This window comes from Haliotis rubra, unplaced genomic scaffold, assembly GCF_003918875.1.
Source record: "Haliotis rubra isolate DU_JTF1 unplaced genomic scaffold, ASM391887v1 Scf158, whole genome shotgun sequence".
Lineage (NCBI taxonomy): Eukaryota > Metazoa > Mollusca > Gastropoda > Lepetellida > Haliotidae > Haliotis > Haliotis rubra.
The window spans coordinates 203,295-230,788 of record NW_025765536.1 but is presented as its reverse complement, the minus strand read 5'-3'; the positions used below and the strand labels follow the sequence as shown (position 1 = coordinate 230,788).

Sequence of the window (27,494 nt, the reverse complement as noted above, 5' to 3'; positions counted from 1 at the left end):
CAGTAGACAAGGTAGTTGTACAGGCAGTGGATAGAACAGGAAGTTGTACAGACAGTGGATAATAGTTAGACGGACAATAGACAGGGAAGTTGTACAGATAGTGGATAGGATAGATGGACGGACAATAGACAGGGTAGTTGTGCAGATAGTGGATAGGATAGATGGACGGACAATAGACAGGGAAGTTGTACAGATAGTGGATAGGATAGATTGACGGACAATAGACAGGGAAGTTGTACAGATAGTGGATAGGATAGATTGACGGACAATAGACAGGGAAGTTGTACAGATAGTGGATAGGATAGATTGACGGACAATAGACAGGGAAGTTGTACAGATAGTGGATAGGATAGTAAGACGGACAATGGACAGGGAAGTTGTACAGACAAAAAAATAGGATTGTGTTTCAGACAGTGAATGGTTGTGGTAAACATGCGGTACTGCTCACATGGTGCAAAAACAAAATATCTTTTCCAAAATGATACCTACGTTGTTCTGAAGAAACCGAAAATGGCAGTACATTGACAAAGAATAAGCTATGTTGGCGAACAGTTCATGTTATGGAACGTTGTGGGGAGTCTCCATTAGCTACTGACCTACATGTTACCACATATATGCATAGGCTATATTAAATTAAAGTTCCCAGCCTATTCAACACACTTAGAACAAGTTCGTTGTGTTTGTGTTCATATCCAACAGCTGTTCACATCCATTTCACTAGTTGTAATGCAATACCAGGTCATCAGTCACTTGCTTGTGAATAAATGTCGAGAAAGCGGTGCAACTGTGTGCTTCACCTCCAACTGCATGGTATGTGATTATTGTCATTATAATTATGATATCATCGATTTAATGTTATCATGATTATCATCAGAACAATTAATTCATATGTCGCATACCGTGATAGCTTAAATAGAGCGTATAATTTTTATCAGCGCAGTGAGACCATCACGTAGACTAGTTCAATTTGTTACTGCAGTGGCTGACGTCAGGGTAGTTGTTCAGTCAGTGGATAGGATATTTGGAAACTGAGTCTTGGAACGCATTTTGACAAGATAATCTTACAATGAACCTTGTGAGTGACCATAACGCTGTGGTATTGTTGATTATTAAACTGTGTATTCACGTGTACATGTTTTATTGTGTTTCAGGTCTGAGAAAAGCTAAGCAGTATGATTGGAAGGATTCCAATTTGGCTATGTTTGGTTCTGATACGGAAAAACAGGTCAAGAGTACGTATTGAACCATTTATTTATTTCGTTGTTGATTGTGTTCTGTTGGTTTGTGCTGAGAACAAATATAACACGTACACACCCGTACAACAAACAGATACAGAAGACCCCATCCTAATAGTGACTTTTCATGAAAAGCTGAGTTATCCCTTCTATCAATTTACCTTTTTCTAAACTGTTCGCTGTGTTGATTGTCCTACATGCTAAATTTCAGATGCAGTAGGAAGGATTGTGGTGAATGCCAGTTTTTACTCTTTTCTTACATGTTCTGTTGATTGTGCTACATCAACAGCTGATGCGAAGATTCAGGGCCCCGTTCCACAAAGCGATCGTAGCACTAAGGTGATCGTAACTCCCATACCGTAACATAGACTTACGACAGTCGTAGCGCTACGATCGCTTTGTGAACGGGGCCCCTGATGCAGTAGTAAGTATATTAGTGAATGTAAATTTGTACACTTCTCTAAATTACTTGCTCTGTTGAATGTCTTATATGAACAGGTGATGCTAAGATTTAGATGCAGTAGGACTTTTGGTGAATGGCACTTTCAGTCTAGCGTACATTTCAGGCTTAATAGGAGATTGTGAATATTCCCAGGGTATATTCCATATTGGCGACTACTGGTTGCAGACAAGGACAAAGTGACCTGCTATAGCAGCAATCTGAAATTTGTCCCATCGTACTTCCTGACCTGGCTTGTATATTTATTTGCTGTTTCGTCTCGTCGTGTGTCCATAGCCATTGGTTATATGTATTGATTAGGTCCTCTACGTACTGCATCAATTCCGGTAGCTGTCGTCAAATATTTGCTGTTAATTTTCCCGATTGTTGTAAGAGCACCTCGACAAACGTCACTGGTATCTAGGTGGTATGAAAACATCCAGTTACATATATGTGACTAGGTAGATTTAAACAAACCTGCACCCTGGTTGAATCCCTGCATCACTGATGATGAGAATTAAACAAGGTCAGGTCGGCTTGGATTCGGTTCCATGTGTTTTAGTGGTGTGTCCGTATTAAGTGGGTTCGGGTGGCCCACAAATTGCTCTGTAGAGTTGCGTCTGTTGAGCACCCCGAAACTTTTGCTTGCTGGTTGGAATCCCGGGTGCCCGAAGACCCGCCGTGATGTTGCTGGAATATTGCTAAAAGCGGCGTAAAACCCAGCTCACTCACTCACTCCCCCGAAGAGGTTTCTAGATACTTACGGCTCTTTGTCCTTGATTGTAGGTTTCACTTGTAGCACATCGGGCCTTCGTTCCACATCAAAATTAAAATCCGTAATTTTCAAGTAATACTGTTCAAAACGGCGGTAAACCTAACACACTCACTCACTCTTTACCACTAAACTTGGACATGGTTTTCAAGCGCACTAGCGCTTTAAAAAGCATAATACATCTAGACTTTTCTAACTAGACAAACACACGTGCATGCAACTCGCTGATTTAATCTTTGTCGTTAAACGCCATTTTACACTGCCACACCTACACACATGCATTATTGTTTCGCTCCATGAAACATATATGGACAATTATATAACAGGACAATTAAGCCAGTTGTCATTGTCCTCTGTTTGCGCATCTCTTTGTTTTCGCTGCATATGTTTTATACAGGTAGACAACACTCGTCGACCGAGAACATCGATTTTTCTTGCATTGCAACCAGTGATTTAGTCAAGCGTACATTACCTAACCAGAATCCTCGTTGTATTCTGGCTTGACGTAATTGCCTATTAACACAGTTGTCACCTAGCAGCCGTCCAAATTATCATCAATTAGTCACGTGATCATGGCTGCAAGTAAACATTGTGTCACGTGATTACGCAGATGTTGTTCCAGCGCCTGAATTGCATTTAAGTGAAAGCTGCGAAGCTGTGCATTGAGCGCCCGTCAGCATTATTTTTGTGATAATAATAATAAATGATGGAGATACGGACTTGTGGCATTGTGCATCCCAGTTAACAATTTCCCATAGTCACAACGTTATAGAAAACGTACTTAAAACAGCGATCACTGCCTTGATTGCGGAGTGTAGACCGCCTTTAAGAGGGTTTGCCCTGTAGGTATTTTAGGTAGGTAGGAATTCATCCCAGTACTATGTCCTAGTTGTAGTGCCCATTATGGGGGATCGGGTGGTGAGGCTTTTTTAGATTTGGTCTTCGGCAACGCATGCTTGTCGTAAGACGCGACAAACCTGATCAGTTGGTCAGTCTTGCTGACTTCGATGACGCATGTCATCGTATCCCTCTTGCGCAGATCGATGTTCAGGATGTCAATCATTGGATTGTCTGGTCCGGACTCGATTATTGACAGACCACCGTCATTTAGTTCAAAAAGTGCTGACTGCAGTGTTAAACGAAACCTTCAATATGGTTCTCTGTCCTTCTCTTCCTCCTTCACTTTCTTCGTCCTCTTCTTCCCCGATCCTCTTCTTATCGTATTAATTATTAATAACAATTTCAGAGGAGTCAGCAGAATCCGAGCCGGCGTGGAAGGGGTCGGGCAAGGAGGTTGGCCTGCAAATATGGAGGATAGAGGTGAGAGCCCTTCACTAGATTCACCGCAATCTGAGCGTAATTAAATTGTGACGATCAGATTAAGATCAGTCGAACAAACAGTAATGTAATATTGGCTTTTTCTTTCAAACTGTAACGTGTTATTGGCATTTCCTTTCAATCAATCATTTAAACCAGGATATTTTTAAACGAGTATGACAATTTTTTTCAGAAATTCAAAGTAGTCCACTTACCAAAGGAAGACTACGGTAATTTCTACAGCGGGGATTCCTACATTGTTCTTAACGTGAGTATAATGAGGTATTTTATAGTATGGCGTGAACTAAATACTGTAACCCAATATGAAAAAAGTTACAGGAATATCTCATTATTTTTCACGTGCAACATTGCCCAGATATGTAAAAGGTGCTCATATTTGAAAATAAACTGGAAACATATTTTAACCCTGGTCCTTCCACGCTCCTTCCTTAAAAGGGATCTAACAGGAATTTGACAGTCACAAAAATAAAGGTCAGACAGTGTTTGGCTGTATAGTTGAAAACCGAGATGTACTCATGGTCATCCGGCACGGAAATCCTACCAAAATCTACAGATGTATATCAGATCATTATAGCTAACATGTTACCTTTTCCCCGATGGTATATCTGGTCAGAATTGGTCCCCTGTAGCCTATGGTTGTCGTAAGACGCAATTTTATGGGTCGGGTGGTCAGGACGTGCGGACTTGTGGGAAGCTGCTCATAACATTGATCACTGTTTTTTCTGGCCCAGACTATAACAAGCCGACGTCATATGGGTCCTACATTTCGGAATGTGACGTCATATGACCAATACTTACTCATAACGTTTTACATTTAATCATTACGCACAATAAGATCTATTTATTATCACTACGCATAATATGATGTATGTTTTATCACAGACATACAAAGAGCAAGATTCTAAGGAGCTCAAATTTGATGTACACTTCTGGATTGGAAAAGAAAGTACACAGGTAAGGGGGCGAATCATTTTGACCAGTAGTGTACATTTGGACAGACCGTACAACACAGCTCATCAGTAGTATTTTGCGACACAGAATTTTTTTTTATTGTAACTCAGCTTGTAGTTACAAGGCACCTACCTGCTTTTATCTCAGAGCCTCGCTTCTCAAGCGCAAATGTTGTCGTAACTTTGATACTAACGACACAAATAGCCGAGTGGATAAAGGTCTTGCTCACGCCTCGTAACAAGCGTCTGATTCCCCACGTGGACACAATGTTTTCAGCAGTTGATATTCTCTTTTTCATATTTCTTCTATTTGCTTTTGGACAGTTTATTGGATTAGACATAAATCCATCCGCTCTTAACGTGAAAGGTCCGGGTTCGATTCTCTTTGGGGCGATACTGCTAGAATATTGTCATATACGGCTCAAAATCCAACACATTCACCCTCTTATGTTAGGCAATACTAAAACATGTCTCACACATTCTTCATTACGAGTAGGGCACAAAATCCAACACACTCACCCTCTTATGTTAGGCAATACTAAAACATGTCTCGCACATTCTTCATTACGAGTAGGGCACAAAATCCAACACACTCACCCTCTTATGTTAGGCAATACTAAAACATGTCTCACACATTCTTCATTACGAGTAGGGCACAAAATCCAACACATTCACCCTCTTATGTTAGGCAATACTAAAACATGTCTCGCACATTCTTCATTACGAGTAGGGCACAAAATCCAACACACTCACCCTCTTATGTTAGGCAATACTAAAACATGTCTCACACATTCTTCATTACGAGTAGGGCACAAAATCCAACACACTCACCCTCTTATGTTAGGCAATACTAAAACATGTCTCACACATTCTTCATTACGAGTAGGGCACAAAATCCAACACATTCACCCTCTTATGTTAGGCAATACTAAAACATGTCTCACACATTCTTCAGGACGAGTACGGCACAGCAGCCTATAAGACAGTGGAGTTAGATACCTTTCTCAACGACGCACCTGTCCAACACCGAGAGGTGGAACGGCACGAATCCACAATGTTTAAAAGTTACTTCGAGAGGATCACGTGAGTACTGATTTATTGTCTGGTTAGTTATCGATGCGTCACCACGGTTTAGTTATTAACTGGGAACTCTGATTGCAAAAGGTTTTTAAAATAATTTTATCACTGCTTCAATCACTTTTCCTGAAAATATATGCTTTACTAAAATTGTATTATTTGTCATCGTATATCTATGTGTCTTTACTGGGAATTCTGACTGCAAAAGGTTGGGTTTTTTTATATCCCTATCATTGATTTAACCATTTCTCGTCAAAATATATGCTTTACTAAGATAATATTAGTTGTCATCGTATATCCATCATGGTTTAGGTCTTGACGGAGAATTCTGATCGCAAAATAGTTTGTTGATTTTTTCATGTCTGTCATTGCTTTGATCGTTGTTTTTATTAATCTGAAATGTGTTTTAAAAATATATTAGTTCTCATCGTATATCCATTTGTCATTCTGTCTGCAATTTTTTAAAGTATTTATGTCATTGCTTCGATCGTTTTTCTCCAAAACATATGCTGTGCTAAACTTGCAATAGTTCTCATCGTAAGTGGTCGTTATGGTTTACTACTTCAAGGAGAATTCTGATTGCAAAAGGTTTTTTATCCCCCGCAATCCGTCCGTGCAAATTCGTCTTTTCAGGAGCAGAACTTAAAAACCGTTTAATACACTTTGCACATGGATAGGCCTGGTGATGAATTGGTGCCTTTTGGTAGTTTTGGATTTGAGAATAAAATATTTTTGGCCTTTCCATGGCAACAAGTTTGACTTTGACTGAAATTGGTGATTGTACTCCTTTCCAGATCAGAACTTAAAAACCTTTCAATACTCTCCTTCCACTTTGTGGGTATTCAAGAACCTAATGACATAACTCAACAGTATCACTCTGTTTCCAGTATCAACATTACTGAGGTACATCAAACCGTGGAGTCACTCACACAGTCTGTTGGTGATACAAGCATGCTAGTATATGAATAGTTTACATATGTATGTTTTCGTTAGATAAATGTGAAGAACAATGTAACATTTGATATAGTCGTGACTACTTGACATATTCATGAAGAGTATTTAACCATTGCGGGGATATTGATGACTTTGTATTCTTGTTAAAACTTGCAGCTACTTGAAAGGTGGAATCGCAACAGGCTTCCGTCATGTTAAACCAGAGGAGTACAAGACGCGACTCTTGCAGTTCAAGGGAAACAAAAAGAAGGTTCAAGTTACAGAGGTGGGCGTGGTTTCTTCATGCCGACCTGTGGAAATAGATAATAATTAAACTTACTACAACAGCATAACATAGTATCCGTTACATCAACAGCATCTTTTACAGATGAAGTAATTGTCCATCATTTGTAAACATTCACATTTAGCCAAGATTCACAACCTGCACCTCGTTTAACTCAATCATAATGTAGCATGTTTTATTTATATATGCAATATATTTTCTTCCTCAACTTATGTGATGATCAGCTAATTCAGAAAGGGAACTTTCTGGAGGGGACAAAAGACATGTTTTGTATAAGTTCACATAATGAGGTGAAATTTAGAATCAAATTACGTTTTCTTCTCGAATCGATGCTGTGCAAAGAAGTCGGTATTTCATAAAACATTTGATCATTTTTCACTTTTAGATGTCGGTAGTAGCGTCCAAATTAAACCCGAACGATGTCTTCATACTCGACGCGGGCAGGATGCTTTACCAATGGAACGGAAAGGACTGCAACAAAGACGAGAAATTAAGGGTTAGATTATTTTTATTGAGTGAGTGAGTGAGTTTAGTTTTACGAAGCATTCAACAATAATCTGGCAATATCACGGCAGGGGACACCAGAAATGGGCTTCACACATAATATCCATGTGGGAAAACGAACGGTCTTCAGCGTAACGAGTGAACGCTTTAACCACTAGGCTACCCCACCGCCCCTCAGAATGACATGTCACTATATCGATACTATACATCAAACTTAAGGGTTAAGCTTCATCTTAGATTTGGGTGGAATTTATCACTCTACCAGGCTGTTTGATATTTGACCAGGAAGATTAATTTAGATATATCCTACTCAAGAATTTACTATGAATGTCAGCGGATGTTTAACCAACAAAATTTATGAGTTTACATGTTTTAGAACAATTCTTTACGAATACAAGTGTTTGACTAGAAATTTCATGAACAGTTTCAATAATATGCTTATATATTTTCAATGCATATACGAATAAGCAGTTTAGAAAAACATGATATATAGGAAGTGCATCATGATCAGTTTGAATACAATACATTCCCTACCGACAAAGAGTTCTGTGACGTACTTAGCATCGTGCGACCTCCTTTCCATTTTTCCCTATGCATCATGCGGTTATGTTCGTATGGGTCGCAAGATTCCAACCAGTAATAAACATAATGTGTCTTGAGGTATACCCTTCAGCCTGATAATGTACCGTATGTAAGGAAAGTTACCTGCTGTTTTCTCGAAATGAAAGGGAGATAACTAGTCTTTCGCTACCGTCATCTTCAGACAAGAAATATTGACGGCCAGAATCGGGTGTAATCAAAGTAATTTCGTTCTTCACACAAACGATGGAATCTTTTGCCAATTTGAAATGCAAATGATGCCTTGTAACCGACTTTTCGCTGTATCCCACATTCATAACCGAGTTTTCGCTGTACCCAATGTACGCTGACCTTTGGTTGTATCAAACTTGTACGACCGACCTTTGGTTGTATCACACTTGTACGACCGACTTTTGGTTGTATCATACTTGTATGACCGACTTTTATCCTTTATTTATTCCAGGCGGTGCAATACATGCAGAAACTAAAGTCCGACAGGCATGGCAAGGCTTCCAGTGAGTCTGTCGAGCAGGGTGATGAAGATGTAAGTGAAGTGGGAGGGGTGGGGACAGTTCATACAAAGTATTTTTAAAGTTTAACGTTTCTTCTGCACATTCAGTGACTGACTCTATATATCACTGAAAACAAAAATGTTGAGGGAGGAATTCTTTTTGGTATTTTTTCCACGCTAAAAATTTAAAAGTCACAATTGATCATATATTGAACTCACCAGTTTAATACGATATCATTTGTCAAGCTTGTAATTTTTTGGATAAGGGGGAAATTTAGAAAATATTTTTGATATTGAGGTTTCAAAATCACTGTCACCGGATTTGCCTGTTTCTTGTGTATTTGATTGCAATTTAATGCGTCAAGTGACATTATGTTTTATTCAGCCTGCTGACAGCGTCAAGGTGATGACATGTTTTTGTGTGTTGATATGAGATTTGTTCTGTATTGCGATTTGATCAAACAGGGAGCCTTTTATATGTCAGCAGCATATACCGCAGCAGTGGAAACTAAATAAAGGTTATCTTGTTCTTAAAACGTGTGATTAATGGCATGCGACTTAGATAATATTAAGTCTTGGTGTGTTAATGAACATGAAAGTGGCTGTACCCTAACGGGACTTTGAAGCTGTTTTGAATATTGAAAAGGAGGATAAATTTCTTCAAACCTTTTTCTGAGGCATAAGACTGTATATTTTGGCATTTCCGTATCAGTGTACATGAGTACATTAGGCGCTGCAAAATATACCATTTGCAATCTTAATTTATGATTACAGTAAAACACCTTTATAACGAACTCCAAGGGACCACTGAAATTAGTTCGTTATATCCGTAGTTCGCTATTCACTTATTTATGTGATAATATAAGGTTTGTTCATGACTTCGGAAAACAGTTCGCTATAGCCGTCAGTTCGTTATATCCGTGTTCGTTATAAAAGTATTCTTGATGTGATTGTAAGAGTAGTCTGGAAGCCTCCAACAGTGAGTGAGTTTAGTTTTACACCGCTTTTAGCAATATTCAAGCAATATCAGGGCGGGGGACACCAGAAATGGGCTTCACACGTTGTGCCCATATGTGGAATCGAGCCCGGGTCTTCGGCGTGACAAACGGACGCTTTAACCACCAGACTACCCCACTGCCCCTCAAGCGTACAATAGTTACCCCTTCCTTGATGTAATTGTTGCAGTAGCAAGTAGGGCTCGAAAAGTTACACCTTACTGATGTGATTGTTGCAGGAGGACTTCTGGAAACACTTCACCGACGACGATGACGACGATGCGGATGAGGAAGATGCAACAGAAGACGGTGTCAAAAAACTTTACCGGTGAGAACAGAAATAATTAGGATTATCATATAGCAGCCTGGTCTCCACGGAGTAAATGACTATATCCCTTGTGGTTAGAAGGAAGTCAGCTCCTGCTACTTTCAGTGTTTACAACCAAACATTGCCTCTCGGGAGTTTCCCAAATGTGTTAGTTTTTATCAGAATAATAGACACTAAATCAAGATACAGAAAACCTGAGTCTAACAATGCGTTTCCTAGGATCTATGCTACTCAAGAAAAGTTAAGGACCACCCGATTCTTTGATGGCATGGCATGGTAACTATAAAAATACGAATGAATTGAGTTGTCCTTAACTTTTGTACAGTAGTATATATAGCTTGTTGACACTGTTCGGCTAATCCTTTAAAGGAATAAACACTAACGTGTGTAGTTCTTTACGACGAACAAACGTTTGTTCAAAATAGAGAATTTATTTCATCCCAAATCGTGAAAGCTTGCTAAACTCTATTTAACCTTTATCATTAAAATGCTCAAACTTGATTTTGATCACAACCCCTGGAATTTGCAAGCATTATGAGTTATGTCTCCATTAACTGTCAATCACAACAAACTGTACTTTTTGTTGTTCACCGGCGCTCGCGTGCTATCTTGCCAGTGGGAAGATGCACTTCTGCCTCTTCCTGGCGCGAAAGGGACGTATCTGTATGCATACAATGTTAACGTAAAACTGAAGTTATCTCCCCTTACCGACCTTGATGGTAGTTTTGTCCTTTTCATTCCAGAGTCACAGATGAGGGAGGTTCCATGAAAACGATTCTCGAGAAGGAAGGTCAGATCTTCAACAAAGGCATGTTGGATGCAAAGGTAAATTCACAACAGATTGTTAACGTACAGTACTGCTCAGAATGCAGTTTCCCTCCAACGCAAAGGAGACGTATAACTTGATTGGTTAGTCAATGCAACATCCTCACTGTCTAGTGCTGTTGATTCGTCATGTTCAATTACAAGGAAAGTTCACATGATTTACACTTATATCCTCAAGTGTCTAAACTGAATTACATACATCCTTTGTGAGCAGTATGTGGCCAATTTCGTTTGCAGAGTGGTACTCTTTAGGCGTTCCAGAAAACTCAGGTTCGAATCCCATATTCTTTCTGATTATGTCTCTTTAGGCGTATTTTCGTGAGTCCCTTCAACTTTGCCAGAACGGTGTTTGTAAATAGTTCCAGGACACAGGGAAGCAAACTGAACAGACTGTTGGTCACTGGATTGTCTGGTCTAGACTCGGTTATTTACAGACCGCCGCCATATACAGTCAGCTCTCGTTAATCCGACACTCATTAATCCGACAAAAAAATTAGGGAACCATTTAAAACAGTGATAATTACTCTCGTTAATCCGACATTCTCGCATTCCGACTCCGACACACCAATCTAGCAACTGATTATTGTAAATACATTGTAAAAACATTCGTTAATCCGACAATCAACACAGCCGGTCGGATGATCCGACCGTATACAAACAATCACACGTGAGTGGTAATTAGCGTGTGCCTTACTGGCTGCTTGACACCGGCGTCAGTGAACATCACACTTGTTAATTAGGAACACAGGATAATTAATTGAGACGATTTAATCAAGAAATAACAGTAGAGCGAGCTGTATAAAATGTTTACAACCGACATGAGTTTTCATCACAAGATGTTTGTCACGAGTACACCACCTGCTAAGCGACCCCTTGTAGAAATTACGCCATTGATCAAGAAAGAAATCTCCTTTTGAAGAAAGACAAACCCCAGACAACACAACAAGAAGTCATCACTTTTGCTGAGCAGAAGTTTGATGTGAAGATTGGACGATCAACCGTATCTGACATCCTGAAGCAGTCTGCTTAGTGGTTGAGCGTCTCTACGACTGATTCCAATGCTTCAAGCTATCTGAGGCCAAAACATCGTTGAACACTTTGCAAACATTTCTGACACACCACTTAGACGTGTTTGATGTTCATGACCATCAAAAGACTTTTTCAAGTTATAAATTATATATGTTAAGTGTCGGATTAACGAGAGTTGACTGTAGCTGGAATATTGCTCAGTGCAGCGTAAAACTAAAGTCACTCACTGAACAGACTGTATGTTTTTGGCTTTCAGGACGTGTTTATCCTGGATACTACGAAGGAAGTGTTCCTGTGGGTCGGCAGGAGGGCGTCTACTAACGAGAAGAAGAATGGCATGGGATATGCTCATGTAAGTAGACTATGTGGCTTCGGTACCTCCTTTACTCATAACCTTCAAATCCGTTCTTCTAGTCCGCCTTTCATACCATGCAGTAAATGCATTAAATATAAAGTGTCTTTCTCCAATCATGTTTTTTGTTAGCATACTAGCATGCGCAATGAATATGCTTAATGATTGGATTTGTTCTGCAACAGATGTTATCCAAGACTTGTTTGTTTCAGCGTTACCTGCAATCGACGTGTCACCCTCTGGTCCCTGTCACAGTTATCAAGGAAGGACAAGCATCACAGGGAGCATTTAACAGCCACTTCTCAGCCGCAGCATAAAATGTAATAACAACCTGAATCGCCCGCAAGATGAGGACCTGATGTGTTAGATACTTCAGATGAACGTAGCACTGTGGTATTTACTTCAAGGATTTCCATAATTTTAAAATGACCTTGACCTATTGACCTATATCTGTACATGACCTTGGTATGATAGACATGCAGGTCAAGGTCATTAATGGAATCATATTCCATGACTTGGTCTTCGATTTTGTTTCATATCCTGAAACTATTTCAAGCCCTTGTTATGGAAGTTAGAGATCCGTTTCATAAGGAATGCAGCTTTTAGTGACATATAGACTTAGAACTTCTTTAGTGCAATACTTTTTTTTATTTTGCTGTGTTTAAATCAGTACACTTGTAATGGTATTCACTGTTATCTCAGTTCACACAGAATATACACAAGTGTATATCACAAGTGGAAATAATATTTATAGGATCTTGTTGAAACAAAGGCACATTCAATGAAATATACCACTTTTTATCTTTCTATTTTAATAGTGACAGTTTATTTGTTTTTCGTTTTAATGGATATGGAATTAGCTGAGTCATTGTAATAGTATCACATATCACATCGCAATGTATCATAATGAGCGAGTTATATCACAAAGGAATTAAAACTGTAGTAAACAAACTACAACTTCGTGTTTCCTCACATCAGCTATGGGTCGATTCGAAAGTTCAAAACAAGGAATCTAATAGCATAACTCTGTAGAGACACCAAACGACGCAGTTCTGTTTTCTCTATTTTCATAAGAATTTCCAAGAAAGCCAAAAGTTTGAAAATAATTAAAAGAATTGACCCTCTTGAAAATAAGCTTTTGACCATGTTTGGCGTGATGGGGTAGCCTAGTGCTTCAAGCCTTCGCTCTTCACGCCAAAGACCCAGGTACGATTCCCCACATGCATACAATGTGTGAAGCCCATTTCTCGTGTCCCCTGCCCTGATATCTGCTGGAGTTTTGCTAAATGCGGCGTAAAACCACATTCACTGTTTACTAACATGATTTGTCTTCGTCACTTCGAATTCATTTGTGTATTGTCTTAAAATAGTATAGATGTGGCTTATTTCATCTTGCAACGATGTAACATTGCTGCAGCTACGTAGATTAACCGACTGTCAACGACGAGTCTGTTACTATGGATACTTGTAGTACATGTTGCACGTGCTGCAGTAATGTAATGGTGTGTATAAGATGATAACATATATGATATATATGATAACATATGCATTAACATGCGAGCCATTTGATTGTATAGGCAATAGAGAAAATTTCACACACACATATATATACATTACAATGGTGCATGCGCTTACAAAATGATATTTTTTTCAAATGTTTACTAAAATGTGAGCATATTTTGGGTCAGTAGGGATTGTGTCAAAGGTTACTTTGGATAAGGGACTTCGTATGAACATTCCAATATCAACTCTCCATGTTTATGCTTTTGATACACCCCCTAACAATTCTTTGTTATTGTGTTATACATGTACATTCTTGTTCACGTGGTTTGATAATTAACTGCCTTAAGATTATAGAGCTGTGATATGATATGGGTCTCAATATAATAAATGTAGTTAATTACACTTATCTATTATTTTATATTTCTTTGCGGTGTGATGAATCAGAAAGTAAAGCTTTTTTCGTGATCAGTAAACGAAGACTAAGCTGCACTGCCATGGATTTCGGTTCTAAGAATTTACTGTTACTCGTCCTTGACATTGCTATTAATGTTATTAAAAAACATTTCTTGGCAATATGTCTTGCTTGTATCACTAAATATTTTATTCAATTTTATTAAAAATATGATCGTTTTGTTTTTTGCCCTGTCGGTGAATTCGTTGTGTATTTTTGTCCATAAAATACTTTACCTGTTTCGATTCAGGTGCATTTTGATAAGAATGCCAGGACGAGCAATATGAGTTTATTTTGTGGAGATTTACGTGATGTTTATATAGTTTATCTGTTTATTGCAATTAACACCAAATAAGTCATGTAATCAGCATATTTTCATATATCTACTCAATGATTTCTCATCAATAAAAACATTAAACGGTTACATTTGTTTTATTTTCTGTTGTTGGAACACGTAAAGCGACGGTGTTTTGAAATGTTAAAGTGGTTTTTTAGGGGACAACAGTCCAGCACTGCGTCCGTGTTGAAAGACTGACCTGTGGTTCTGGGGGTTGTTGCTCTTGCAGTCAGCCACAGGTTGATACTTCTCCAGGCTCCACAGTTTACAAGCCAACTTGATACAGATGTGATACATTGCTGATTGCGGCTTAAACAATTTCACCAAGTCAAAAGAACAACGCGCCACGCTACAATTCAGAACTATATCGGGTGTGTAGAGTTTTGTCCCATAACAATATGAGGATGATTCCGACTCCTTGGGTTGGAATACCAGTTTCGCCACGAGTAGTGAGTGAGTGAGTTGGGTTTTGCGCCGCTTTTAGCAATGTTCCAGCAATATCACGACGGGGGACACCAGAAATGGGCTTCACACATTGTACCCATGTGGGGAATCGAACCCGGGTCTTCGGCGTGACGAGCGAACGCTTAACCACTAGGCTACCCCACCGCCCCTCGCCACGAGTATCACCCAGTCTTACTGGGTCACTCATTCACTCTTAGTTTTGCCTCCATGGGTTATTAGTCTACGACCGCTGACCGCCGTGATTTTACCTAACACATGTCCCAACTACGCTTTTCCCTTTGGAGATATGGTATGCATTTGATAATTGATTACGTGTATGTCCATTTTATAACAAGGGAATTGAAAATTAATATATATTTTTTCTTAATTTATAACTTGTTTAATGACTGAAAACTTTCCACACTGTTTGTTTAAGAACGATGAATTGCAAAATAACTCATAACTCGGGAATCGTCTAGTAAATGTCAATATGGTACGTGGCAGTGAATACCCTGTATCAACATTATCTGCTGTTTGTTATTTTTGTACCCATAACTGGAAAAACTTGTTTAGTTGTTGTTATTTGCTTTATTTAACGTCGGACGCACAACTAAGGTATTTCGGCGACGGTTAGTTAAGAAATTATCGTGTTGTTTTGTATACTAGTTGATATCTTTAACGGAGGGGGGCAAAACAGTAGGTGGAACGGCGCTTACGCGCACGTGATTCAGATCAGCGCGATAAGTTACGTCGCTCATGTTACAGCGGTGAGCCCACGTCGTTGGGATCACTGGTGTTACTGCTGATCATAGATGGTCACTTATACAGGTGGGACTGTCGCTTCCTGAGTCCATCACCTGACTAGTATCTTGACGCTATCAAGTTGACGACCTATGGAGACGAATGGACTGTATTCAGTGGGTCTATCCGTCTGTCCATGTAAGCTCTCAAGGATCGATACATCGTGACGTTTCACTTCAATGTGGAAAGAAAATTCGAAGCGATGCAGTTCTCAGACGTTTACCACTTTGGTTAAATCAAACAGAACGAGTTTGGTGCTGAAAAATCCTGGAAACAAAGTTGGTGCGAACTGGGATTCGAAACCACAATGAATACGTTTCCGGCATGTCGCAACTAGGCACAACACATTGCGGCTCCTCAGAAGTTGGGGCTAGGGCTTCAACGAGTCCATTTTCTTGGGCTCGAGTACTCGAGGGGCGAGACTCGACTCGGACCCGAGTACTCGAAATTCATACCTTTCAAGTAAACGATAACGTAACCGGCATCACGTGTTCCGGTCACAAAGTGAACACTTACATCATTCCGACTATATCGTCGTGTGACTGAAATTTCCTGTTGGTCAGAATCAGTACTTGGATGTTTACTTGCCAAATGTTGTTGTTTTTCATCGTACTGGTTGTACTGCCTGCATAACGCAGTGATATACTGCACAGGCGGCATTTGGTTATTTTTCTCTTTTCACTGTCCAGATCAAGATACGCCCATACATTTGATTTTTTATCGTACGTTCTACATGTCTATTAAGATAGTTACCTAATCATTTTAAGAAGTGAAATCTCACACGATGCATAATATTTACTCTCATCTGCAGACTTGTAACAACTAATACCATACAGCCACACCGTGTGAGGGGTAAACTATTTATTCTAGGCGTTAATAAAAACATTATCAGATGGGTTAAAGAATTCAGGGTACATAGAACTCAGTATGTCAGTGTCAATGGCTATCAATCTACTTTTCTCTCAACGTCTACTGGAGCTCCACAGGGCTGTGTTCCTTCATCCGTACTTTTCGTTTTGTATACCAATGATTGTTACTTGTCAATAAATGACTTGTTTACTGTGAAATTCGCAGATGACGCCACTGTTACTGGCCTTATTTCCCATTCTGAACATTATTATCGTCAAGGCATTGGCAAAACCGTAATGACAGTTTTTTATCAAATCTTTATTCAAAGTGTGTTGAGCTACAATTTTCTATGTTGGTATGGGGGTCTGTCTGATCGCAACAAAAACAAATTTTTCAAAATTGTTAATACTGCCAGCAAAATTGCTTGAGTGTCTTTCGAGTATATTCCCTTTATCTATGAGCGCCAGATTGTCAAAAACGCAACTAAAATTAGATTTGATAGTTAACACATTTTATCTCACCATTTTGAACTACTTCTTTCTGGACGCTGCTGTCGATTACCTTTCCTCAGAACAGAGCTCGACAGTCTTTCATACTATCAAGTATTCGTGAATGCAACAAATATTTTGAATTGTCATTATGTGATTACAACTAGAATTATTCAGCTTCTTTACCTTCATGGTTAATTGAATTATATCATGTCAGTTTAATTGTGTAAATAGCTTTCGTTTTGTGCATGTAATTATTGTGTATATTTTTGTGAACTGTGTACATATTCATTTTGAGACAGTTTGGATGTATAAGATTTCCTTCGGGATAATAAAGTTATATCTTATCTAATATCAGACGTTAACGGCCGCTCATGCTTTGCACATGGCAGACAGACTATCTCTCAACGTAACCCAATAATTCGAGTTATCTCCCCTTTTCGAGTCCTCGAGTCCTAGAAAATGGACTCGAGTCCAGCTAAACCCGACTCGTCCTCGAGTACTCGAGTACCCGTGGAAGCCCTAGTTGGGGCCACGTGTTAGGTTGACGCATGGATGACTTCTAAGGGACATTTAAAGTTTTGGTTCGAGACTCTTTTGCGGCATACTTTCCGAAAAATTGTGAATCATTCATTTGAGTATTATGATGAAAATTGGATCCGTCTTTTTCAAGATCAACTATACTGAGACGTTAACGTTGGATCAGGAGAACAAATACTTGACAACCAACTGTCCATTCTTGAAATTAATAAGAGAGTATAGTTTTACGCCGCCTTGAGCAACATTCCAGCAATATTACGGCCGGGGATACCAGAAATGGGCTTCGCACATTGCCCTCATGTGTGGAATCGAACCAGGCTATTGGGCGTGACGAGTGAACGCTTTAACGTCTAGGCTACCCCATGCACAGCCCCGGAACTTAACAGCAGAATGCCTTCACGCATGTGTTTTAACTGTAGGAAATTCTCATCTTCAGCAGAATCAACTAGGCACGAAGACGTGAATTGATGTTCATGCTATCGCCCACTAGTTTGTCTGGTCAGGATTCGATCATTTACAGGCAGCTCTGATATGGTTGGACTGGCCGAGTAGTAACACACACAGCTATCACTACTGGATAAAGGGAATGTTCACATTTTAAATTGAAAGTGGGACGCTGTTGCAATTATAATGAAGGTAAAGATTCATGTGACTAACCCCTGCTCACGTTTAGTTTAAATTTTGAATTGTCCATCCTCTTAGCTTCTTTCTTTCTTTGAATCTGCTGTTTGTCATAATGTTATATATTGTCATGAGAGACAAATTTTGAATTTAAACAACATTACACTCCCCTCACCCCCCAAAAATAAAACAAAACACCCCCATTAAAAAAATAAAAATAAATAAAAATACAACAACAAAACAAATAAACAAGCAAAAACGTCATGAACAAATTCGTCGCAATATATCGCCCACAGCATAGTGTTCAAACATATCGGATAGCTGTTGCTATGGCGATATTTTATGAACGTTTTTTGTACTTGACAGAGAAAAATTCAACATTTTATGCATTTCAAAATATATCCTCATGCATTTTACCTGAATCAGCATCTTTTATACATATTATACATCCACGAAAATGATCAATATAATAACCACAATCATTATCATATTATAACCCCTGTGTTGACTGTCATCTGTTCAAAGATATGTTACACGTATACTGGCCACATAAAGAAACGGTGCACACAGAAAATATAAAGATAGGCAGACAGCGTCTTTATACATAAATATAGGTGTGAACATAGCAAGTATTGGAGACAATCAAACGCTCATGCAGATGCCAGGCGACGTGACGTCATTGATGGTGGCCTATGGACTTGCAATGTGTTACTGCACGTGCAGCCTGTGCAGCTGCACACAACATGTGAAACTCAGAAATTGCTGTCACTGTCGACAGCTTGATCTTTGGTCATTCAAACGTTCACAAATTCACATGAAAAGTCACATGCACATCATGCCAAGATTAACATCTGCTCAACGTCATGAAGCCATTGGAATGGTTCGAGCAGGCATGAGCCAACAACAGGTGGCAGCACATTTCCAATGTCATCGTAATGTGGCAGTAACAGATTTTGTATATTTTAACATGTTGTAAATTGATTAGAATTCATGTAAATAAATGCTTTAAATTTCATTGCACAGCTTTAGTCATTTTATTTTATCATGATACTTAGCCTGCCTTAACTAACTATCACTCACAGCCAGTTCACTGAACATGCTTACCGCATGTTCACCACACAGCACAATAACATAAGCCCTTCCCCACCTACGTTCTTTTGTCTTTATAGCCAGCTTGGGCAATCAGCTAAGCTTTACACTTTTACACATTACAAGGTTTGTGGTCACTCCACATTCAATCTTCAGTGTGTCAACATGTCTTGTTCATTTTCTGGACATACCTTTGGATCATATCTTTGGATCATATTCTAAGGTAATTTGGATATTTTATCTATTTATTGTTCATGTATATCATTTGTAGATATAACTTGTAGTTGTATCAGTGTGTGTTAGTCTTAAATTAGTACTGTGAAGTTGGTGATAAATACTCTACATTCATTATAATGTAATATTAGTAACATGATTATTAAAAGGCAAGGTCAACCACGTGAGCATGTGATGAATGGATGAACACAAGTATAGCTTTGTAATCATAAATGGGTGAATGAAAATAAGCACGAATGAATGAATGAATGAATGAGGTCTTATTTTGCATTGTTTTATATCTTGCTCAGCTACAGCCAAATTTGTGTTTGATTACTGTATCAGTGCTGAGAATGCTTTTGTATATGTTCATCATTAGCATGTCTGTATATATTATTGTTATTTTCTCTACAGGCAAACATTGAATACAGATACAGCAGCGTCCCCAGGTGTGAAATAAACCTAGGCCCACACACCTGGTAGGTTTATATATTGTATATATGTCATGTATATCAAATGAAATACATTTTGTACACAGTAATTGTTTACTGAAGCAACTATTTTGTAATGTTATAACATATGTACGAATTATATGTGTATATCTGTGTTTGGATATGTGTATATTGCTGCATTTATTATATTGTACACCTGATTGTTTCAGGGTTGTCGTTTTCACCTATACCATATCTCCAATAAATCATCGGCCATTGAAGAACAACAAAAGTAGCGTCTGTTGTCTGTGCGTGACTGACGCAGTCCTGCTACAGTAACACGATATGTGCATTGGTCAGGCGTTATGGAAACAGTTATGATTTGCCGACAACCCACGTTCTGGGCGTCCCCGAGTAACGACGCCAAGACAGGACAGATGGATTCGGGTGACTCATCTCAGACACAGGTTCCAGACGGCAGTGACCACGTCCCAAACCATTCCCCAGGCCTTCAATGCTCATTTGGTAGCCTATGCGTCGTCGATGCACTGCTGTGCTTCACGCGCATGATCGTCATACCCGTGACATACTTTGTGACTTCGACGTGTGACCCCCGACTCAATTTTGAACTTCTGACGTCATCGTTACGGATATTGTTCATGTTCTTTTGACATGTTGTTGTGGCCCGATACTTCAGCTTATAAAGTGTCCACATCACTTCGTCTTTTCTGTGTTGTATTCCAATTCTGAAGGAATTTTCTGTGTGCACAGTTTCTTTATGTGGCTAGTATATTTTCAGTGGTTGTACACAGACAAAATCCCGATGTACATTTACAAGCGGACATAAAATGTGCTCTAGATAACAAACAATCACGTGACTATGTTCTCAATGCAGTGCGTGATCCTGTTGATGTAACAATAACAGGCAAACAAACCATCATATCTTTATCTTGTAATTAGTGCTGGTCGATGTACTTCTATTACAGTGGCAACATAAGTGACTACAACCAACTTTCACCAGCGGGGTGTTCTCGGTTTCCCAACATTAGGGACCGTAGAACAACAAGATAAGGTTTAAGTGGGTCCTATTATTGCAAAAGGGGTGGCAGGTTTCCCGATGTTGGGGAACTTAGTCAATTGTATAGTATAGGGGTGGTAAGCTTTATCAAGGTTTATCACCATCACGCAAAACAGTACAAATTGAACCAGAGTTGAATTATATTTTCATTTTTTTTATTAATATAAGAAATGCATGCATAGCAGCACTTTTACACATAGCAACACTTTTGTATCACACTTTGTAATACATTATTCATGTATGGTTGAATTTTTATTTTCACATCATATGATAAACCATACAGCATTCATTTAGAGTTGCACTTTTGTTTTCATACAATAATTGACCGGGCAAGCTTCCCTGAGACTGCTACCCACTGTGATAAGTGAGTTCATCTCAGGACTCGCGTGCCTGACACCCCTAAAATTGGAATGCTCCAACTAATCCTCCTATTGTTCTCCGCCTAACTGAACTTGTTGTTTTAAGAAATGTTGGGAAACTGGGGGTAAACCTCACCAGCAAGTGAACCAAGACCAGCTCAGTGTCAGTGAGTCGGGGTGGTCGGTTATCTCGGTTATCTCCCAGCTTGTTTGAGGAGTGAGTGAGTTGGGTTTTACGCCGGTTTTAGCAATATTCCAAGCAATATCATGGCGGGAGACTCCAGAAATGGGCTTCACACATTGTGCCCATTTGGGGAGTCGAACCCGGGCCTTCGGCGTGACGAGCGGACGCTATAACCACTAGGCTACCCCATCGCCCCTGTTTGGGGAATTGAAATAGATCGGTGTAGGCAACCTTGTACCGTTATATAGATTAACGCTTAGCCTCTGAAAAATATGTTGTTTTAACATATAACTTCGTTGACCTGAAAAGGTGTTCAGTGAGATGGAAATTCGGAACCTGATGGAAATAATTTTATTTTTGGCTTTTTATATTCATGGCAGAAATATATCGACCATGTTAAGACAGTTGAGGAACAATACTAGCGCCCTCGAGAGAACAACAGTCCAACCAGTCGTTGTAGATGATGAGGGGGCGGTGGGGTAGCCTAGTGGTTAAAGCGTTCGCTCGTCACGCCGACTGAGATCTGGGTACGATTCCCCACATGGTTCCAATGCGTGAAGCCCATTTCTGGTGTTCCCCGCCGTGATATTGCTGGGATATTGCTAAAGGCGGCATAAAACATACTCACTCACTCATAGATGATGATGACGCTGAATTAGGAATCTTTGATGAAGGTGAATCCACTAAATGAACAGGATAAAGGTGAATTGCATATTTAGCGCCTTTGTTTTCACTAATAGGGCTATTGACCACCAACTTGAGCAATGCATGAAAATATTGTCACATCTGCTTTTTAATCGACTGCAGACCAGATGGTTTATCGTGCACCCATGTAGCATGTTTAACACGCATTCTGTCAGTATAAACAGACATTCTATCATCTGCTGTTACCCCCTATGACGGTGACGCGATCCTTGTCATGAAATTACAGGACAGCAATGAAGAAAAACAAACTTCACTGTGGGATGACAAACTGTAATTTTTCTGATTAACTGATTTTTCTCATTAGATCAAAGGTTACAACTAGCATGTCTGACATTCATCATGTACAAATATACTCAGGTAAATCAAATCGCTCAACACTGCGTAGCATGGATGACGGACAGCAACAGTTACTGTTACACTGTCCAGCGACAACTCTTAAAGCAATTTCGGTGCCTCACACCTTACCTATAGAAGGTGAGTCAAGGAATTGGTCAAATTCAGATTGCCATCTTCATCATCACATAAACTATTGGTTTCCCCGCTTTATCATATCATTGATTCTTATAACGTCGTATGTTAGATAACAATAAACAATAAATACGCTTACGAATTGTGATATCTAAAAGTGATTTAGGGATAACGAATAAAACGAATGTGTCATATCAATAATTCGTATTTATATAATTTAGGCAACTATGAACGGCTTTTGAACTTTACTTAGTAAATATACCCTGATTCAAAATATATTTTAATACATTTTACGTGAATCATTATCATCCATTTACATCCATCATAAATATGTTAATCATAATCATACTGATATCTTTAGGTATTCTTACATATTGATATCTAAAAATCAAATGGGCGTATTAATAAAACGTATGCATTTAATTTTCATATAAAATCGAATTATGAAATTAATATATTACTTATTCAATTTGACATCACACTTAAATAGCCAATGCAAAGCAAACGGCGCCTCAAATCCGGCACGGATTCTTTGGATTCATGTGGAGAATCGAACCCACACAGACTTTACTAGTTATAGGTTACGGCGCTGCCAAGCCAGCATTGGTATTCCTAGGACAGGATGATAGATTGACGACTATAAAGATTGAGAAGTCATCTGTAGATAGGAGCAGTCCTGGCATGTGTGACGTTACTATGGCGACGAAAGACGTCCATCGTTGCCATGCAATGGATACGGCAGAAATGCTTTGCTGACTCAGCGCCTTTCGGAATATCTCGTCCTCGTTATAGAGCGGTACAGAACACTCTGTCTTATATTTGGCACCGTTTTCTTTGGCAAAACTGCTTCTTTTCTTTCCTGTGTAGTGTTTATGCGTGTTTTGATATTAAGTATCAAGAAACGTCAGACCATTCTGATATATATGCTGCTAGACGATGACACTCGTTCTCACGGTTTGGGGGCTGTGGGGTTAGCCAAGTGGTTAAAGCGTTCGCTCGTCACGCCGAAGACCCGGGTTCGAATCCCCACATGGGCACAATGTGTGAAGCCCATTTCTGATGTCCCCCGCCGGGATATTGCTTGAATATTGCTAAAGGTGTCGTAAAACCATACTCACTCACTCTCACGCTTTTTTAATCTGTGCACTGTAGAACCTCGCCAATGCGACCATTTGTTTTGTTCGTTGTTTAAAGCCGCACTCACCAATATTCCAGCTATATATGTGACTGTGGTCTGGAAATATTAAAGTTTGGTTCTAACAACCCAGTGTTTGACACCATGAGGATCGTTCTACACAATCTATATATTCATGTTGGTTTACGTCGCCTTCAGAAACACTGTGTAGCCTACTGGTGAACATGGTCCTGTGGTGTATATCGCCAACCTCATCATGAGGAGTTCCCTTCCTTTGATGTACCCGGATCCGCTGCTCACGATTTTGCATGCCAGGCTCGTGACCTGATTTTAATCATCTGTTCGAAAGCATCATATCTTGTATGGTAGTTGTTATATTGAACAAAATCTACTGTCATAGAGAATACTATTAACGAGGTGTATATGGAATACCGAGCGAAAGTCCTTCAGATAACATCTGACCGAGCGAAAGCGAGGTCAGATAACATAGGAAGGTCACGAGTTTCGTATAATTCGTATGTAATGAGACCGAGTGTGGTATTTTATTTATTACCCACGTCTTACATGCATTAAATTGACAAAATAACGTAGTTTTGTTAATATTTTGGTTTCAAACCGAAACCGGTTTCATAAAGAGGTTGCGGAAGAGTTTTGTACTGTAGTACAATATTTGCATGACGTCACTGTAATGACGTCACTGCCTTGGTAACCGACGTCACGATGCATGTCAGTTGTCTTCGCCTCGTACAGCCTCCTACAGTAAACTACTCCGTAGCACCCCGTTTCTTGGTTTGCAGTTGCTTCATTCGGCTAACATCACTGGTGGAAACATTGCGTTTACGTTTTTCGACGGGTATAATGTCTCAGTTCGACTCACAATAAAACAGCGACACGGCAACGTTCGCGATGTTTACATTCCCACAATGCATTTAGTTGTAGAATGAATGGATCCACGTGTTTGTTATGAATGAAAAAGTAGTTCCGTCACAACATGACCTAACTGAGAGGTCATCGGTTATCCAATCAAATCGTTAGAATCTCAGGTCAAGTCGTTACGACACAGGTCAACGCGATACGACACACGTGTGACGTACGAGATTAGTATGCAACTCCCATACGTTGACCACGTGGGTAATAAAGCCTAGCCTAGCAGGAAGTATTTCGACATCGGCGCAAGCGTCCCGAGAACATCGTGCAGCTGTCTACAGTACAGCGTTTCACTTGGGTGGTTACTTCCTCGTTACATCGACACCTATACAGACGTGTTACAATCTTCTCATCTGTAAGTAGCTGTGCAAACTGTAATTGACACGTTTACTTTGTAATTGTAAAATGGAGGCTTATGTTTACATAATATATGTTATGTTTGACAATCCAGCTTCTGAAACTCTCGGCGTTATAAAGCCACGCTCGGCCCATTTCTGTACGGCACTGTGTCAAGCGCTGATTATTGACAAGTTATGCTTTCCACGAAGTGCATGTCGAGTTAAAATATCAGTAAGAAATTAAGCTGTTATTCTCTACACTACATTACTGGGTTTTTTAAATTATTTTTAAAATATTGATTTTCATGATTATTGTTGTTTTTCATGATAATCTTTAACGCTAACGTGTATGTATGCGTTCCATGGTATTAAAACTGTCCACTCAAAATTTTATGAGCTTTCTTAAGCTTGCTGCTCTAGTTTTTTTAAAAGTCTGTATATATTTTTTATATTCTGTATTCATAATAAAATGTCAGTTTATGTGTTATAATATAGGTCAGTGGTGGAGTATGTAATTTTGCTCTTTGATTTTCAGCATTGTTTAGTCTATGTTAGATCTGTAAGGCATTCATCATCATCATCTTTTAATGCTAATCCCGTAAGTCAGTCCAGGAAATACTTTCTGCTATATTCTCCACAGTACATGTCTGATGAAGTCTTGTACTATTTACCCAGAATTAATGCCTTTGATGTGTCAAAAGCTTGTTGGTGGTCTTTCCACAAAATTTGTTCTACTGGACCTTGATTATGACTACGAGTAAGAGGAAGAAAAATTTCAATCAAGTTTCATTTTCTATCTGGTTTGGGGATAGTATTTCAGCAGGTAGCTTGGTGATTAAAGCGGTTGTTCACGCCAAAGACCTGGTTCAGATCCCCTCATGGATTTAAGTGTGGAGCACATTTCAGGTGCTTTGGTATTGTGGAATATTGCTAACAGCAATATAGAACCATATGCCCTCACTCACTGTCATCGACATGGTGCTGCCAGTGTAGATCATTGCTCATGCTGTCAGCCTCTGATTTGTCGACAGTCATATGAGTTGTATTAAACACTAGTCTGTATTGTCCTGACATCAGCTGTGCATGCTTTGCATACCTGTAGGGACATGAAAATGTCAAGAGCTGAATGTAGTGCAACTACAGAATGCTATAGTCTGTTTGCAGTGAAAACGTACCGATGGATGTCACTTTAAACCAAAAGTAAAACAAATAAAGTGAAATTAAGACTGTGAATCCTCATGGTTTTACCTTGCCAATTGAACATTTAAATCTCAGAATTCTATTCGACTTAGGATAAAAGTTGTTTAACAAACTGCCTAGCCCCCCCTGCAATGCTAATGCCCCAAATGAAGCAAGTCTCGATTTCATCAATCTTCTATTGGGGCGGTGGGGTACCCTAATGGTTCAACTTCAAGTGTCTGCTCATCATGCTGAACCCCCTGGCTTCGATTCCCCACATGGGTACAATGTGGAAAGCACATTTCTTGTGTCCCCCGCCATGATATTGCTGGAATATTGCTAAGAGAGCGTAAAACCATACTCTCACTCACTCACTCACCCATCTCACTGGGGTTCTTTTTCAATTTAAATGGGTTCATGTGTTACAACAAAATTATACATATTAAGAGACGAAGCACTAGTCTACTTATAGCGCTCTTCTGGTGTTCCCCGTCGTGATATTGATGGAATATTGCTAAAAGCAGCGTTAAACTAAACTCACTCACTTGTATCCCTCTCCTGCTAGATATCAGACCCCATAACATTTGTCTTCCTTCCAGGACCCTTCCCTTACCTCCTCCCCAGCCCCCGGTCTACACCCCCTTCCCTGCCATATCCTGTTGACAGTCTTTGTCTAGGAGACTGGGTCATAAAGACCCAGTACAGCAGCTACATTGTATCAAGGAGATATCCCATACATAATTGCCATTGTTCAAGTAATGCTGCACAAGCATGTATAGGCATATCATCAACCACTTAGCTTTTTCAGCGCTATGTTGAACAATGAACACTACTGCAAAGTCAGTACATCATTACCACTGTGGTTTATAATATGAGCAAGTGAGCTGGTACTTTTTCTTGCTTATGGCCTGAGGGCATTGTTGAGAGCTACATTGTTGAAATTTGTTTCATTTGGCCTTTTAAGGATAATTTCAGCAACATTGTCCTTGTTTTTATCAGCATATATTGCACAAAACTATACAGAGTACCTTTTTACTTCCCTAGGATATACTGTTTAGCTGTTGACTAATGCGTCACTGCTCGGAAACTCTGAATGTTATCAGTTTCAGGAAAGGGAGTCGAGACATTTATAATCACAACACATACACAGTGACGCAAAGCATGACTAAATGCTTGATCATTA

The 27,494-nt window shown here is 39.4% G+C and overlaps 2 protein-coding genes across 3 annotated transcripts in view; both read left to right on the top strand.

Annotated features, from left to right (window-relative positions):
- LOC124271150 (gelsolin-like protein 2) overlaps positions 1-13,122 on the top strand; it is a 37,316-nt gene extending 24,194 nt beyond the window's left edge. Inside the window, exons 3-14 of the mRNA XM_046706220.1 lie at positions 1,152-1,232; positions 3,693-3,766; positions 3,957-4,031; positions 4,667-4,738; positions 5,690-5,817; positions 6,922-7,030; positions 7,434-7,544; positions 8,595-8,675; positions 9,877-9,965; positions 10,709-10,790; positions 12,076-12,171; positions 12,384-13,122. Coding sequence (XP_046562176.1) covers positions 1,152-1,232; positions 3,693-3,766; positions 3,957-4,031; positions 4,667-4,738; positions 5,690-5,817; positions 6,922-7,030; positions 7,434-7,544; positions 8,595-8,675; positions 9,877-9,965; positions 10,709-10,790; positions 12,076-12,171; positions 12,384-12,488 — 1,103 coding nt within the window. The 3' untranslated portion in view covers positions 12,489-13,122. The remainder of the gene's footprint in view (positions 1-1,151; positions 1,233-3,692; positions 3,767-3,956; positions 4,032-4,666; positions 4,739-5,689; positions 5,818-6,921; positions 7,031-7,433; positions 7,545-8,594; positions 8,676-9,876; positions 9,966-10,708; positions 10,791-12,075; positions 12,172-12,383) is intronic.
- Positions 13,123-25,015: 11,893 nt separating this feature from the next.
- LOC124271149 (gelsolin-like protein 2) overlaps positions 25,016-27,494 on the top strand; it is a 36,054-nt gene continuing 33,575 nt past the window's right edge. The window contains exon 1 of one of the 2 annotated variants that reach the window (XM_046706218.1): positions 25,016-25,149. The gene's annotated coding sequence lies outside the window, so the exon portion shown is untranslated. Of the gene's footprint in view, positions 25,150-25,345; positions 25,365-27,494 lie in introns of those variants that run through there. The other variant, XM_046706219.1, reaches the window with a different exon arrangement.